General features: G+C 41.6%; 1 protein-coding gene across 6 annotated transcripts in view; it reads left to right on the forward strand.

The window, feature by feature from the left end:
• AGPAT3 (1-acylglycerol-3-phosphate O-acyltransferase 3) overlaps positions 1-17697 on the forward strand; it is a 95346-nt gene that overhangs the window by 70626 nt on the left and 7023 nt on the right. For 3 of the 6 annotated variants that reach the window (XM_064472646.1, XM_064472641.1, XM_064472662.1), the window contains 5 exons: positions 6660-6886; positions 11413-11582; positions 11779-11940; positions 14601-14754; positions 15206-15308. In XM_064472646.1, coding sequence (XP_064328716.1) covers positions 6709-6886; positions 11413-11582; positions 11779-11940; positions 14601-14754; positions 15206-15308 — 767 coding nt within the window. In that variant the 5' untranslated portion in view covers positions 6660-6708. Of the gene's footprint in view, positions 1-6210; positions 6330-6466; positions 6552-6659; positions 6887-11412; positions 11583-11778; positions 11941-14600; positions 14755-15205; positions 15309-17697 lie in introns of those variants that run through there. The other 3 variants (XM_064472679.1, XM_064472653.1, XM_064472671.1) reach the window with 3 other exon arrangements.

Genomic DNA, 17697 nt, shown 5'->3' on the forward strand with positions numbered 1-17697 from the left:
AGGCATGAACAGGGACTAGTGTTTCTGTTAAGGATGTGTGCTTCTCCCGTGGCTGTCATTGTTCTGAGTGACCATCACATCATACCTGGACCTAATGCCTGTGCTTTACCTATGGTGAAAGAATATGAAATAACTTTTCCAGGACCTCCCAGTCTGTTAAATGACAATGAACATCAGAGCAATGTGCACAGCTTTTTTTTTTTTCTCCTTTTTTTTTTTTTTCCCCTTTTTTAACCTTGAAGTACCAGCCTCTCATTAGGATGACAAGTTAAACAAAAGGCTTTCTATTTGATGGAAGTAGACTAATCTCATTAAAAATCTCTACAGATACTGAGCCAAACCTATTGACACTAGTGGAAGTTCCTATTATTTAATGGACTTTTAGATTAAGACCAAAATAATGACTATATTTCAGACAGATAGTGGTGATAATCTTTTACTCTTGTCCTTTTCTAGAAGCTGGCTCTGGTGCTGTTTCAAAGCCAAATTTCAAGGAATAAGCTCTCACCTAATTTCATGATGGTAACTCAGTAATGTTTTTTCTTATTGAGATCATATTCCTAGTTCTCACAACTCAGAAAAAATATTTGCATCTTTGTGACCTAAGTTTGGCTTAAGGTGCTTTTCCATACATTTCAATTTTAGAAATTCATGACAAGCAAGATTTTTCATGAACTCTGAATCAGCTTTGCTTTTCATTTGAGGGATATGCAGGGAAATTAGACCTATATTGTGTCAGAAACTAAGATAGTCTTCCTGTCATGCTTAGGTTTAAAAGGCTAGGTCTATAGTAGACAGTTCGTAATGGTGTGTGGGATGTGATTGAAGAGTTGACTATTTTTACAGCATATCTGGAGAAACCTTGGAAGAGACTGTTCAAATGGATACCAAAACTGTTGTTACACCTTATTTCCTTTCATTTGCTTATTAGCTATACTGACTCACTGTTGTTGATATAAGCTACATTTTCTCGCCTCCTTATACACCTGTTGTTGCCAGTGCTTCTTCTAAAATGATATTTCTAAAATAAATCAGGCCTGAGTGGAGACTGCTTTTAGTGGTGTAATGGCAGAGTGGACAGGAGCCTCATGTTGCTTTTAAGTCTGGGGCAAAGCCCTGTGTAAATACTCTGTTGGTTTTGTATGGCTTTTGCATCCTGTGGGTCATGCTCCCAAATTCCTCACCCCAGAAAGAGATGCGGTACAATGTATGAAGTGGAAGACCATCAATTACCTACTTTCTTCCTGAATGTTTTCCTATAATGGGTATTTGCTATTAATATGCTTTTAAAAGCTGGATAGACACTGTACTTTTGTCTTTTAGCTAGAAAAGTATTGCGTATTCTGCAAGGAGAAATTATTTTTTAGAGGTAACTGAGGTAATTACTTCTAAGCATTGAACGCAGCTCACAAGGCAATAAACCTATTTTTGTGTGGTACGTCCCAGGAATGTCCAGGAAAACAATCTGCTGCCCCTGTGGCCATGTAATGCTTCTGTGGGATGCTAGAATGAACAGACTGGCACTTGTACTTTTATTTATCCACTGGAAGCTTTCCCTCACATCTCTGCCTAGACTGTTGGGTAGCTGGTTAGTATTCTTGGGTTTTCTGATATTGTATGGGGAGGTGAGGGAAAAGATGCTTATGCTGATGATTTTCCTAGCTGCTTTTAAAAGAGAAGTAGCCTGAGTCAGGTTATCAGAGAAATCTGGAGGGTAGAAAGTATACTGAGACAAGAGGCGTTTTCTTCAGCTCCTGCCTACTGCTATTTGTACCTGCCCTCTTCATACACATGAAGCAGCTCACGGAACAGATAATTCTCGCTTTGACTAAAAAAATGGGTTTTAATTTTCCATCTGTTTTCAGCAAGCAGAATTTGTAGAGTTCTGAAAAATGGTGAGGAAACTCTGTGTTGGCCGTGACTCATGAAATGCCTTTTTGTACTGCTTCTGACTTGCAACCTTATTAGCCTTTCTTCATAGACAGGGTCTGCCAAGTTTATGCAGACATCAGGAAGGCTTACAAAGCTCAATCTGAAAAATACAGTATTTTAAAATATGATGGTAAAGGGTAGAATTCAGTATTGTAAGGCTTTCACACTGGAACAGGCTGCCCAGAGAGGTGGTGGAGTCACCATCCCTGGAGGTGTTTAAAAGACGTGTAGACGGGCGCTTCAGGGCATGGTTTGGGAGGCATGGTGGTGTTGGGCTGATGGTTGGACTTTGATGTTCTTAGAGGTCTTTTCCGACCTTAATGATTCTATGATTTTATGAATTCTTCAACTGGTGAAAATGTTGGGAGGTAGGTAAAATACCAGAATTCAGGGTGGCAGCAACTCATTCAGAGTAAAAGATGTCTGTAATTAGTTTCATAAGTGGAGATAAATATGGTACAGTAGAGCGGAAGCAGCTGGAAAAAGGCAACAGACCATGCTCAGAAAAACTGGAGGCAAAAGACTAGAGATGTAAGCAGTGGCTGCTGCAGTTTTTGTTGTTGTCAAACTCATTAATTCTCACTGGGTTGGAATATTAGAATCAGTGGACTAATTCCTAATTTCATGCTCATATTTGTGCAAATGTCATGAACTTCAGAGGAATTGTATGCACATTATAGCAATAAATGAATTAAAACCTGGAGTTTGAACTGGAAAAACTGTTACAGAATGACTAGTGGCTGAGTTTTTAATTCTGAGTTCATAAATAATTACACATTTCATGAAATGGCTGTAATGTTCTTAGGGCATGTTGTGCATCTGGGTTATTTTTAACCTGATTTCTTAATGAAATGAAGCTGATGCAATCATGCCGTCTTTGTCATTCTCCCTTCTCATGGCTTTTGAACTTGGTGGCACGTTTCAGTGGCATTTATCAGAGGGGTAGAAGTCTCAAAGCAGTTTAATCATTGACTTTCATGAATGTAGAAAGCTGGGTAAAGGAAAAAGATTGTATTACTCCTGCTGCTGAGAGGCACATAGTACCTTTTAGATACCAATGAATCCCTGTGAACATGGAGCCTCAAAACGCAACTCTGTACCCAAGAAAGCTGTAGGACATCTGCCTCCTTGCCCTTTACTTAAGAGGTATATAAGTAAGGGAAGGAGCACAGAAGGATGCAAAGCATTTAAGAACTTTTTCATCAGAGAAGATAAAGATCAATGCTATGGGAGCAGCCTCTGACTTTGACAGTCAAATGACCCTGCAGAATAAGGCAATAAAAGGCAATGAAAGCGTGCCATTTGGTTTGACCTGGGTTTTACACTAGTGCTGTCCTGCATCTTGACTGTGAAGGGCAGGCACTTGGCAAGGGTGTGAAAGCAGAGAGAGTACTAAAGTAGCCCACAGTTCCCAGTGCGGCTGCACAGGAGGAAATGGGGGGTTGGTGGTGAAAGGTCAATGTTGTGAAGTTACAAGGTGCTTTAGGAAAAGAAAGGTGAAAAAAAAGTTTTTTACCAGCAGGTCTTTCAATATGCACATGATATGGGTATACTTTAAAAAAGCAAAAATGAATAGTGCTGAGACTTGCTGTCTTAAGCTAGGGCAGATGTTTACTTCCTAGGCAATTAGCTGATATTAATATATGTGTCAGATTCAGAAGTGTTGCTTCTCCTCATTCCAGCAAATACTGATTTCCCCATGCTCTCCCCAGCCTGACCATGGGATTCAACAAAACAGCCACTGACCACCCTTTGCCTGTTAGTCAGTCCCTGAATTGCCTGGCTGTCCTGCATGGGCATGTCCTACATGCAGAAAAGTCAAGAATCCCTGGGTTAAGATTAACTTCTAATTACCTTAAAAGTCAAGTACCGTTAAGTGAAAGATTGGCAAAAGGGACACTGGCAGGTTCTGTGTCCAGCATTGAAACTGTAAGGATCAGGCAGACGAGCCCATTTTTTAGTTGATCCCTTGTCCATTTTAAGAGGAAGTGCAATTAAACCAGCTGTGCTTTATGGAGCAGTTGGGCAAATGCTGCCCTCAAAAGGTGCCAGAGAGGAACCGGCTGTGCTTTGGCTCCTGTCCTCTTCACCCTGTAGCAATACTGGTAAGACTTGCAGTCCCCGGACGCACGGGGGTGCAGGGAGCCCAGGTGCAGGTGCACGAGGCGGCTGTGCCATGTTGCCAGCCAGAGCCGTGCAGCTCTGGAGTCCTGCCAGAGCAAGACCAGTACCCAGCATGTGGGGCAGGGTATTGGCGCACAAGTGATAAATCCTGCTTTCCACACATAACAAAGCCAGAGAAGCAATATGCTGCAATGTCTCCAGCTTTCTGTCTGGTAAAAACGATGTGTCCTTTCGGGTCCGTAACACAGCAACGTAATGTAATGGACAAACACCAGAGTGCTCTAGACTTTGCTCAAAGCAAAGAGGCTGTGGAAGTGAGGCCAAACCATTTTATTTCTATTTTTCCTCGTGCCATTTGTATGTGCTTTGGGCCCTGTCCAGAAGGGGCCAAGCTGAGCACTGAAAGGCGGTAAGTACTGGTCTAATGACTGATAGACATGGTCATCAGCAAAGCTGCTTGCACGTGGCTGTACAGAAGCCACATAGGGATTCAAAAAATAGTTGGGGGGGAGGGCGTTGGGGAGGGGAGATTGTTCTTTTCTGGTTTTTTTTGAACTGTTTTTTGAAAGAAACCAGATGAAGAGAATGACTCTGATCTTGGAAGTGAACAACTTGGTGTTTAATGTTTGGTGGTGCTTAATACAACGGCTTGAAGAATGTGCCAGTGGAAATTATAGGATCCCACTGCTGTGCTAGGAAGTCAAACGCTGAATACCATGGCTACCTCCCATATGGTATGTGTGAGCCCTGTGCGGTGTTTTGGCTGTATGAGGCAACTGTACTCTGCCACCCTTAGAGGAGGGGAGAGGAAGGAGGGCTTCACTTGTTTCTTTTTAAACACGAGTCTCTGCTTCCCAACAGCTGTTCTTAAAGTAATTTATTAGCGGAAAAAATGTTTCTTCCATTCTTACAGGGAAATATTGGGAGAATGTAGATTATTCATCATAAGCTTCAATACTGGCCTATTCAACTTGCTTTGCTTTCTGTGGTGGGCACAATAGTGGCTCTGTTGAAACAGACTTGGGGTTTTTTTCCCCTCTCTAATGTGATTCTGAAGTGGGTAGATTACTAATGATGCAAATAGATTTTAATTGCGCAAAAGCTAGACACACTGTGCCTTGAAAGGCAGTACCTGATATGTAGAAGAGATAGTAGAAAACAAGCTTTCACAAGTAAAATTCCTGTTGGGTTTTATAAATAGCACCAAACTGTAAACAGGTGGCAAATGAAAATGGTTTGGTTGCTCACAGCTGGCAGGTACTTTATTTTCAGGCAGTGGGAACTTCTGCATCACCTTTGGATGCTAGACTTGTCAAAAGTATTTGTTACCATCTACTGGTTGGTCTGGTCATTTGCAACACTTGTAAAAGCTGAGCATAAATCCTGTCAGCAAGCTTTGGCTGTGCAAGAAAACCAGGGTCATGCTTTTGGTTTTTTGGTGAACACTGAGGCTGTGGTTTGACAGCCTGGTTGGTTTCTGGTACTCAATGGGTCAAGAAGTCCTGTGCCAGGTAATGCAGGGTTTGGAATAAATCTGGTGGCTTGGTAAACACATTTTATTGGGTTAACTTTGTACTGCAGGATTTGTACTGGATCAGACTTGGCTGTCTAAACTACTGCTGGTTCAGGTATCACCCGTCTTTCTGCACCTGGTATTAATATGGCATATGCTCAGAGTTAAGTGAGCTGGCTAGTTCGGTGGAGTCAAGATTCTGTGCCAAAGCCCTTTCCAGGTCAAGTTTGTACTGCTACATAGCCTAAGGTTTTTCTTTTATTTTACTTTTTACCTCACACTAAATGGTATATTTGATCATGGAACTGTGGCTTGACAAAGTGAGACATAATTAAACTTGTTCCAGCATGAGTTTTGGATGTGGGAATACCTGATTTCCATTTCCATGCCTTAGTGTTTGCCAGACTGATGCTCTGTCTTACCAGCCCTGCTCTCTTCATCCTGAGATTCTCTGCAGGGTGACGAGCCTGTTCCCCAGATGGACTGCTGTACTCTTCTAGTTAAAGCAAATGCCCAACAAAGTCTCTGTAGCCCCCGGCAGCCCTCGTTCAGCACTTGTTCGGGAGAAGTATGTAGAGAGCCGTGACTTTGAAGGCAGGCCAGGAAGGCATCGGTTCGTTTACGCAGCTCCAGAGGCTCGGCATGCCATTTATTGGGTGCAGGGTGCTGAGGCTCCTGTTGCAGTTCAGGGACAGCAACCCGTGAAGGTACAGCAGTCACGGTACAGCTTGTTTACTGATTGGGGCTCGGCTGCTTCACTGTGAGTGCAGGGGACTGTGTTCCCCCTGGCATTAAGTCCAATTATATGATCTTTGTTTGAAGAGAGGTGTGAGATTCATCTTCAGCAAACAACAATCGTCTTGGTGGGCTGTAAATTGCAAATAATGATTCCTTTCTATTTTTTGGAAGTGATTTGCACCATCAACAGTTTATTGTGTGAAGACCTGAATGAGGCAGGATTGGAGAGTAGAGTGTTTATTGGGTAGGGTTCTGTTGCTGAAGTGGCATGGACCGTTTCAGGGCTCCCACTTTGCTCTTCCTTGGGGCATGTAAATCCAGTCTCTATTTGATTCTTTGCTTTCTCTTTCAGGACAGTTATTCTGAGTGACGGCCCTTGCACGCGCTTCTGAGTGGTTATCATGGGCTTCATTGCCTTTCTGAAGACCCAGTTCATAGTTCACCTCCTCATTGGGTTCGTCTTTGTTGTGAGTGGACTGATCATTAACTTCATTCAACTATGCACGCTAGTCCTCTGGCCCATAAACAAGCAGTTTTATCGCCGAGTAAACTGTCGCCTTGCCTATTCGCTTTGGAGCCGTGAGTATGCTTGAATGGAATGTGAGGGCTGGGGATGGAGAGGGGTGTGGGGTTTGTTTCTCTTTGTTAATTAAAGAAAAAATATATATGCGCATGTATATGTATGCACACAGAGACACACGAGAGAGAGAGAGAGAAGTGCTAAGTTAGAAGTAGTCTCTTTCAGAGCAGTTCAAAGCACCCATCTTTTCTGAAATCTTGGGAAAACATACAAAAGTCAAGTGACTGATACATATTGTCATTGTGTTATTTAAAAGAAGTGGGAAGTAAAGCTCCTCCCCACCCCCAACCCTATCTTGACTGGTAGGAAATTGCTGTTTCTGTCTCAATACCATCTTTATCCTGCATCAGAGCCTGTGCTAAATGATGTGGAAGGGGGAATTCACAGACACTGCTTCAGTTATTGAGCATACGTACAATATTGACCACTTAGGAGCACAAGCCAACTGTGTAGTCTGCAGAGAGAGATGTCTGTCTTAAAGTATCTAGTGTAGATGCCTTTGTAGCTGAACTGTGTGACAACTTCAGAGTCCTCTTAAACCCTACAGTGTCAATCTGTGATGCCAGTGTCTCTGCTTGTGAGGAATTTGTCCTCTTCTGCCCATGGGACAGCTCTACAGTGAGTGCAGCTGCTTTCCTCTCCTCTGTCAGACCTTTGCAAAAGTTCTTCCCGGTGGATGGCTTTTTTTTTTTCTTCTTGTACAGCTTAACAGGGGATTAGATTTCTGAAACGAATGTTTAGAAGGCCCCTTAGTCCAAATGTCACCTCCTGTTTCAGCAGTGAATCATCTAATTCATTTCCATTCTCCATCCCCTCCCAGTATGCACGGCCACTTACCTTAGTGCTCAGCTCAGCATCCAACTCCCACTTTGGGTAAATGAGTCACCTAAATGAGTGCTTAAATTACAGTTGAGCGGTCCACTGACAGGCACCCACATTTCTTAAATCATTGATGTGAAGTACTACCAATAAAAACTCTCCAAAGTATCTACTTCGGTTTCTTTTTAAGCTTGTTGTCCTTGTCCTTCCTGTGCTTTTTGTCCTGCCTATTGAGAATGTTGTCTGAGCACCACAGGAGAAAGGAAGTTAAATAGAGAATGGTAGGCAAACTGTCAGGAGAAAGGGTATTGTAATGGAAGAACTTATAGTTGGACACTTCAAAATTAGCTTGGTTGGAGGGGAATGGGGATATATGGGACTTTTTTTTTTCCTTTTAATTTGCTTGTAAAAATTTCTTAATGTGCTTTTAATAATCTAGAAGCTGATCTCATCCTGAAAACTGTTGTTGCACTGATACTCTGTCTTTTCTGAGGATATGAGCAGCTTGTGTCTGTAAGGCTTGTAGGTTCACACCCTTGATTTCTACAAATTAGCATTGTGCATGGAAAAACCACCTTTCAAATGCTGTTATCTTATCTTGTATGCACTGGAAATAACCTACACTGTTCAAAAAGGTTTGGAGAGGCTAAGTAGATAATAGGGTTGTACCTAGGATAACTCCTCTTGTATAGCCTGTTATAAATTAAATGATTGAGAAATTAAGTTATGAAAATCAACATAAATGTTATATGGGATTGCAGAGTACTGATGGCCTGCAATGGAAGAGCTGACAGAATATGCACTTAAATTGTGATGTATAACGAATTAAGTAAGCCGTGTAAATGCAGCAGTTCAAATGTTGCCATTCATAATGAAATATATTTCATTATGGGGAAGCCTTCTGGCGATGAAACTGTAAGTTGGTGTTCTGTTCCAGATGCTCATTTTGCTTGCTTACACCAAGCTGTTTAGGTTTAAGCTGAGGGTGTTCATTTGAGAGCTGTCTATTAGAACAGAAGCTGCTCTGCCCGTCCAGCAGAGGATCGGTGCGCAGGGGTAGATACACAGGTGATCATGTGCCTGGCAAGGTTCTATAGCCCACTGAAAATCAGGCTGTATTCTTACTGTATCTTTTTTCAAATACATAAAGCACAGATTTAGAAGGGGAAGGAGGTAGACTCTGTTCAGTGTTCATGGCAAACGTTTAGGAAAAAAATGTCTCTCGGGCTCTGGCCTCAACGTAAACCCTTTGCAGCACATGTGATTCATGACGGGTAGTCTGTACTTCAAGCTCTCCTACATCAGCTCCTTTCAGATGACTCACACCTTTGGAAAGTACAGCGCATTTGGTTTAGTCCAGTTGCAAAAATAATCTCTCAGATGTTAGTACTTTAAACTGAGGGGGTGCGCTGTGCCTCTTGCTTGCTTTGTTTCTGGGTGCTTGCAAGGCCATAAACCCAGCTGCTTTAGCATCTGTGAGCCCCAGCCACAGGAGGGCGTTTGTTGTGAGGTGTTGCTTGTCCTCTATAGGAAGCATCCCAAGCAGAGCAAGTGTTACCGTCCCTTTGTTCAGAAGGGTGAGCTTGCTGTAGCATCAGCAGGATCAGTGCCACGCAAAATAGCTGTAACCCACAAACCAAAAAAAGCAAATGGGCCCACTCCCAGTTATAATTACATCATTTACCAGTACACTTGTAAAGGACAATCTGTTTCCTCATATTAATTCTCTGGCTCATCAACCCTCCTCTCTCAGTATGAACTCTGGCAAATCTCTCGGCAAAGCTTCTTCCACTATTTTAGAGTGAATGATACAAGAAATGCTCTGCAGAAAATCATCCACACCTGCCGCTGCAGAATCTTCCTCAAAATCAGAAAAAAAACCCACTTTATTTTTCATAAGAAAATGCAACAACTGTAGCAGGTACTGGAGATGTTCCTCAGTACATAGACAGCAATGGAAAGGGAAAATCACTCAGAGTACCACGCTGTGTTTGGTACCACTACTCCATTCTCCTGGCCATCTGCTTGGAAGAGCATAGGTCTTGACTGAGGGCACTCTTGGTGCCCTCTTTCCCCTTTTACTGAGCCAGGATAACCACAGCAAGAAAGGTAAGTGATCACATTGTTTGCAGAGGATGCAAAGCTGGAAAGCAATGATACAAACCTCTAGCTGGTCTAAACTATTCTGTCTTTCCTCTGCTGTATTTCCAGCTGACCACGGTTATGCTTTCTTGATCAGCAAGTTGCATAACTTTGTCATGCTTCCAAATGAGTGAGTCTTGAAAATTACATAGGGGAATAACCTGGTGGATAAGTGGTCACATGGGGGATATAAGTGAAAAAAACTAATGCTAGAGAAGCTATGTAATTTCAGCAGACCAGGATTGGTTTTCCCTATCATTCACCCAAATACTGTGTTTGCCTTATCTCTGATGTGGTGCAAAACTGGACCCAGTCTTATTTAGCAGCATGGATAGATTACCCTGTCGTGATCCCACTGGTCAGAAGCCCTTCTGCAGGAAAGTGCTGCTCCATTTAGCAAAACAAAGGCCCCTCAATGGAAAGCTGAAATACTACGTGGCAGAATCTGATGCAGAGAAGGAAGTGGGTGCCCTCCAGTTTTGACCCTGCAAGTTGGTCGTAGTAATGTGGGAAGAGTTGGACTTTTTAACTGCCATAGTTGTACAGCCAGGTTTTGATTGCATCTATATCTCATTGAAATGAGAAAATACCAATGACTATAGTTTGTATGGAAGCAAATCTTCCTACTGGGAGAATGAACTATTCTCTTACTTTTTATAGTTGTCCCATGATACAAGCAATGCCTACCATCTGCCTGGTTGTACTGAAATGAGAGAAATAGGCTAACCATAGCAACTACATTCAGTGCATGCTGAATTTTCGTGGAAAGGGTTTTTTTAAGATAAAGAAAGGGAAGGAGGTTTTAAGAAGAGTGGGTAACAAAGGAAATGTTCAGGGTGGAGTAAGAGAGATGCTGGGATATTGAAAAGCTAGAGAAGACAGAGGAGAAAGGATGCTTTTCTTTTTTTTTTTTTTTTTTCAATAAAAGACAGACATGATTTACCTTTGCTGGCTTTGCCTGGGTATTTCGATGAATTAGCTCAATTATCTGGTGCTTCTGACTCTGTGTTGATGACCATAACCCAGAATGATCAGAATCCTGTGTTCTAATATTAAAATCTATTGCAGAAGATCTATGGCACTGTATCCCTTTAAAAGCCCTTTATTGGTCTGTTTACCTCCATAAAGCTTGCTTCATGTTGAGTAAAAGCATTAGACGGTGTCTGTGCATATTTTGTATTCCACCTGAGAGAAACTGTACTCATTTAGTGGAGCAATCAATGGCTCAACTGTCTGTTTTCAGGCACAAAGTTTTGGGTTTTTTTCCAGTGATCATAAAACTTCACATTCATAATATCATGCCCAAACTCATCACTGTTAAAAACTTGTTAAATTATCCATAATGCATATACCTAGTGCCCTAAAGACTGCTTAAGGATGTTGATGTTATTTGGTCTATACCTGTCTAAGCTGTCATTTCGTCTCTGCTGGGTTGGATTGAAAAGGTGACAGTGGTGTTGGGAATCAGAAGAGAATAGGCACTGAATGGGGCTGGAGATGAAATGCTAAATACTTTCTGTAAGTGGCACCCCTAACTCCTTTCCATCTTTGTCATGTTTGTCAGAGTTGGTAATGCTGCTGGAATGGTGGTCGGGCACAGAGTGCACCTTGTTCTCAGACGAGGCCACGGTGAACACCTTTGGAAAAGAACACGTCATCATCATCTTGAATCACAACTTTGAAATCGACTTCTTGTGCGGCTGGACTATGACAGAGCGCTTTGGAGTGCTAGGGGTATGTGGGGCCATGAGCTTTCCCTCCACCTGGAGGACTATAGGTCTGTTTAAAACCCATGCACACAGAGTTTCTTTGCATTTGAGTTTCCAGATATAACTCCATTAACTTCATCATCTTAACTTGAATGTCTTTGATCTCATTGTACCAATTGGCAAATGACATTTTTGAATTGTTATTTTTGTTTTTCTCCAAGAGTTCCAAAGTTCTTGCTAAGAGAGAGCTACTATATGTGCCCCTAATTGGCTGGACGTGGTACTTCCTTGAGATTGTTTTCTGCAAAAGGAAATGGGAGGAAGACAGAGATACCGTTATTGAAGGATTAAAGCGGTTGGCTGATTATCCTGAATATATGTGGGTAAGTGTCAAGTTCCTCCTCTAGTCCTGACTGCTAGAAGTGGAATGGTGATGGAGATAATCCTGTGGTATCGTAGCCTGATCTGTCAGGAGAGGGTTGCTCACTGCTTTCTTCAAGTGTTTTCAAGAAAAACCTGTGTTTCAGGAGGTCTTTTGGGATATGCTGGTAAAGCGTTGCTCTGTTTGCCTGTTGGTAAGGGAAGTCATTCGGGAAACAGTTCAGAAGCTTGCATAGATGATTAGAAGCTTGACGGTAAATTATAAATCAGGCTTGTGTAATACTTGTTAATTTTGTCTGAACTTATTTTTACCTTTGAAAAAAAAATAACAGCCCATATTTGACTACTAAATCTATATAACCCTAAGCTACATTTTCTGAGGTAGGCTAAAAGGACACCTAAATAAAAATGTTTTTTCCTGAGAAGTGAGTGAATTTGGGAGGGGAGGGGGAATGCACAGACCATGGATTTTGGTAGGAAGTTCTTGTTAGTAGGTTCATTGATCTGTGAAATGACAGGTTTCCCAAAAAGTCTCTTTGCGAACAAAATGCAAACTTACACCAGCTTTTGCAGTTAGGCTTTTCCTTTTTATTTTGACATTATTTTAAGTCAAAGGTGAAACATCTATGTTTCATTATGTGCAATGTTGTTAGATTTTACTGCAGCAACACAGTGGTATAATAAACCTATTAACCTTCTTTAGCTTTGAATGCAAACATTTTGATAAATTTAGTGGTTTGCTTTTATAGCAGCATGCATGTAATACACAGTTATTTGGCTCATAAAACATTTTAAGAGGCTTTTTTGTGCATTTTAAGTGATTTCTCAGTATTATCCAGTACAGCTTGTTAAAATGAATAGTGAAATAGTAAGCCTTAACTAGTACATTGTGAATGTGTCATTCGTGATTTTCTGTCATTATAAAGATATAAAAAATAAGAATCTGGAAAATGTATTTTAAACTACTTAATTGCTTGAATATATGGATGTGAACTACATTTAGTATATCCTCCTGATTAGTGTTGTGAAAAAAAAGAAAAAATAAAAAACCCTACCAATTAAAAATATCTCAAGACTGTACTTTAGTTGCAAATCTATAATTTTAATGATTCTACAATCGAGAACCAAGGACTAGTCTCTAGGGAAAACAACTAGAAAAAATAAATGCAAAACGTAGTTAGCATTGATTATTTAAATCAACTCTTCCTGCTTGGTAATTTAAATCATGATTAAAATTGGCTTGAGTAAATCAATTTCCTAACTGTTGTGCATTCTAAATGCCACAGTTAGGACTGTCTGTGCAACCTTCCTTCACGAGGTCTTTCTCACACGTGCACTGCAGCGCAGTCTCTACCTCACTCGCCTACTTGGTCCGGAAGGGTCACGGCGCTGTTGAGTAGAAGAGGGTGAGAATTTGATAAAGAGGAAAGCGCTTGCATTGCAGACTGGGGTTGAGATTGTGGTGTTACCCTCTGTACCTTGTGCTATCCTCGCCACTTGGTGGTGATGGTTGGTCAGATTTTCATAATGAATGTGCCCTCAAGGGCCAAATAAAGACTGCAGGACCAGCTCCCGTTCTGCCACTGCACTCTGGCAGGTCTAGCTCTCGTGTCTGTGGCTTCGTGGTTTTAACATTCATTTGACTTACCTTTTCTGGTGCACAGTATGTAGATAAACTACAGAGAAATAGTCAAGCAACCACAGTACTGACAAGTAGCAGATGTACAGTGATGCATTCGACCAGTCTTTCTTCTGAGTTGCAATGTTAGGGTTGCATGATATTGCTGTGAGAAAGTAGTAGCAGCCTGCGCTTTTTCCCCTCGGTTGCTTGCCAGGGATGCAGACATTTGTGCATTCAAATGCAGCAATGCTTTTCCATTGCTGGTGCAATGGGAATGATATACATCCTTCAAAAAGGCCAGGGATAAAAAGAAACTCACCCTAGGGCCCTCAGAAGGGCTTTGTTTTTCTGTTCTTGGCGTTGCATTGCTTCTGGTCTAGAGCAGAAGCAATACAGAGGCTGGAGAAGGACAGATCAATGTTTTGTGCTGCTTTAAGTCCATATGGGAGGATTTAAGTCTTCTTAATAGTTACTTAGGATACCACAGTCAGATTGGTGCCTTACAAAATGAAAAAGGTAAAGGTTTTAGGGAAAGGCACCATTTTTTATGAACAGAACTGATAAAAATGCAAAAAACCAAAAAACCAAACAAAAATAGAAAAGCTTTCAGACAAACAAGTCTGTCCTCAGATGAGTAATTCTGGTTGTACAGTACAAATTTGAAATGAGGTAGCTCGTGATTAATGTGGTTTCTTCCTAAAGTGGTCGTGTACTGATATTTGGATTGCTTTTTCTGATCTGTAGATTAGGTCATTGCCCGCCAGCCAAAGGCTTCAGGGATTTTTCTAAGTAAATGTTTCAGGTGTAACCATTTAGACTTTTTGTTGCCTTAAATTTGGTACCAGTGTTGTTAAAATTAAATATAATTGTAAATGAGTTGTGAGGCGGTGCTTATGCCTAATACCTGATGATCAAATGAGACAATTGAAGCATGTGTGCACGCATGGATGTTTGTTTATGTTACACAAATTTTCAGTGTTCTGCTTGGATTCTTGTGACCACAAGATGTCCTTCTTTTCGCCTTTTGTCTCATGGCACTAGTTTCTCCTGTACTGTGAAGGAACTCGTTTTACAGAGACCAAGCATCGTATCAGTATGGAGGTGGCTGAATCCAAGGGGTTGCCTAAACTGAAATACCACCTGCTGCCCAGAACCAAAGGTTTCACCACTGCTGTCCAGTGTCTCAGGGGAACAGGTACTGGCAAGCTGCTACTTGTTATTTGCATTAATTGTAATGTGTCGTTTAGTATACTCCATGTAGCTTAGTGTAGTATACCCTATTGTTCATTACATCCGTTACAATTTGTCAGTTGGCAGTGATAAGCGTTCAGCCTGTCAGCCATTAATTTGTGCCACATAACTCTCAGATACCAGTCTTAAAAAATAATAAACCTTTCATGTATGTCACTGTTGCTTAGTTGATCAAGTTGTCTTGCATTTTGATAACACACCTGCTGCGTAGATGGGAATGTCAGGTGGCTGATACAGGTAAATACAGCACGTAAACAAAGTAGCGAAGGACTCTGCTACCTGACATCATTAATGGAAGGCTTGCACGAGGCCCTGTTGCTGTCTAGTGCAAGGATGCTGGCAACGTGGTTGCTAGGATCGCTGATATAACAGCCATATTTTCTTTTTTGTAACAGTTTCAGCAGTGTATGATGTAACACTAAATTTCAGAGGGAACAAGAACCCGTCTTTATTAGGAATTCTGTATGGAAAGAAATATGAAGCAGATATGTGTGTAAGGTGAGCATATAATAATGGAGGTGAGCCCTAAGATGCGTGCTTTGGCATGTTGAAGTGTATTCAGATTTTACAGGGTAATGTCCTTTGCTGTAGTCTCCTTTTCCTTATCCTTCAAGTTTCTCTGCAGGCTACAAAGACCCCCCCGTTTCCCCCCTGCTTTAGTTTGCTTTCGTGCGTGAGATCCCATGATATCACCTGCTCAAGTCAGAGAGCACTAGGCAGACATTTTAAGCCTGGGTATGACCACATTGTCGTTATGGAGTTTCCCCAAGTTTTGTGCACTGAGGGCACTAGTCCACATTTTTCCTTTCTCTGCTGGGAAGAGAAAACCAACTGTTCTGCTCCCCTCCCAGTCCCCTGTGAGCATATGCGTAGTATAATTAGCCTGTCCGACATGAGTAGTCTCTTGTAATGAATGGCATAAAGCTCCTTACTCTGCCAGTTTCTCTTCTTCTCTCACATGGTTTGATTAGCAGATTAGAACTTAAATAATGCTGAAATTCAGACATTGTATGAATGAGGTGGTACATTCCTCACATTCCTCATTATTCTTTGCCTGAAAGAGTAACTGCTCCACGCAGCACATGCACACGTGTATGCACACACACACGTGCTTTCTCTTGCTTGCTTTCTCCTAGTTGCCGCCTCCTTTAAAGGCTTCCTTGTGATCATAAAAACTACCAACCCTTTTCTGTTTAATTTCTTCCTTTCCATTTTATGTTTGGACCTGACAAACAACTTGGTTGGTCTTTCCACGGTTATTTTGGCAGTTCACTACTTCTCTGGGGTCCTCACCCGCACTTCGGAAAACATTGCTACTTCCTAGTGATGAGGTTGACGTTTTGTTTCTAAAAGGAAAAAAATAATTTAAAAGCCTTGCTGTTTTCCCCACACACCGTTCTCCTCTGGCCATGAGTCTCTGCATTGCAGATGCATGGTACTGGCTCTAGACCTTGTCCTTCTAACGAAAGCAGGTGGGTCTTGCCAGAGCCTGCAACAGTGAAAGACTTTGTATGGAATCACTGATTATCCATTGTGTCGAGCTATAGCAGCAGCAGTTTTGTGGAAGAAATGCTATCCCAGGAGAGGCAGAGCGCTGCAGCCCTAGTGGGGAAGGGAAGGACACGTGTTCCAGTTCTGTTATCAGATACTGCAACTTCCACAACATTTTAGTCATTCAGTTGGAAAGAAGGCTGTGGAATGGTGGGGAGAGAGGTGGGGTCACTCATTTGCAAGGGGTTTCATTTTGACTATTTATACTTGCCACACATATTCCTGATGAGGAGGAAGGTGAGCAGGCAGCTTACCAGCTAGCAAAACAGCTGGTCAGGCGGTTGCCACCTGTAATTCCATACTGATGGCAGATGCATGTAACATGTCTAGTTAGATCTGGGGTACACACGCATAGATGTACATCTGTATAATTACACACTGAAGAGTGACTGCATTCAGTTAAGTATCCTACGGATTGCTAATGAAGAGGCAAGTTGGTTTTCTTTGTTGGTAAGATAGTGGGAGGAAAGAAGAGAAATGTAATTTTCAGTAGTCGTTAGAATAGGTTTGGGATCATAAAACTTTGTTGAGGATAATGTTGCCAGGTAAAATTACTAGTTGTACCCTATTTAAAAAGCTAATGACTATGTTCAGATAATTTTGGTTTAAGAGATTGGTGGACTGAATAAACATTCTCAAGATGCTTTTCTGCGCTTGAAGCTTTTTCTCTGTTTTGGAGCGGAAGCTGTGAGAATAAGGAAACTATTTTTATAGTCTTTTTGCTGAAAATTGAACGTGTCCTTAATGTGCCAGCAGACTTAGCTTAGCTCAGAAAAAGGAAGCACGTAAGCTCTTGTTCTTGTTATATGCGTATGCAATTACCTGTGCAGAGGTAAGAAGCTTAGCTCTCTGTGGAGGATCCAGTCTTTCTCCTGACTGACTTCAGGGAAAATAATCAGCTAAAGTACCAAACGTTGCTGTGAGTACCCTCTAGTGGTGATAGCAATACAGCAACAACTTTACCAAAGAGCTTTCAGCAAATTATTTTTTACTGAGCTTTTATTGCGCATTGTTTGTATTAATTGAGCTGCTCCTTCTCATAGAGCTAATGAAAGTAAATCTGTGAAATCTGGTGTTCAATTCATTTATGGGATGCAGAAATTTTTAGAAATGTATTAGAATACCTTTCCTCTGCAGCTGCAGACTCGAAAGCTTTAGTTCGTACTGCGGAAATGCATTTCCTGGTTGAACACCAGCAAATAAGTTGTATCTGGGATCACTGTTTCTAGAGCCCTCCCAGAGGTCACCCTTCTATTCTTACTGCCCTGCTATAGGAGGGCCCCGATACAGTCCAAATGTTGCCAAAATATGTTTGAGCTGAGGGTAAGGTGTGTGC

This window comes from Phalacrocorax carbo, chromosome 1 (genome assembly GCF_963921805.1).
Source record: "Phalacrocorax carbo chromosome 1, bPhaCar2.1, whole genome shotgun sequence".
Lineage (NCBI taxonomy): Eukaryota > Metazoa > Chordata > Aves > Suliformes > Phalacrocoracidae > Phalacrocorax > Phalacrocorax carbo.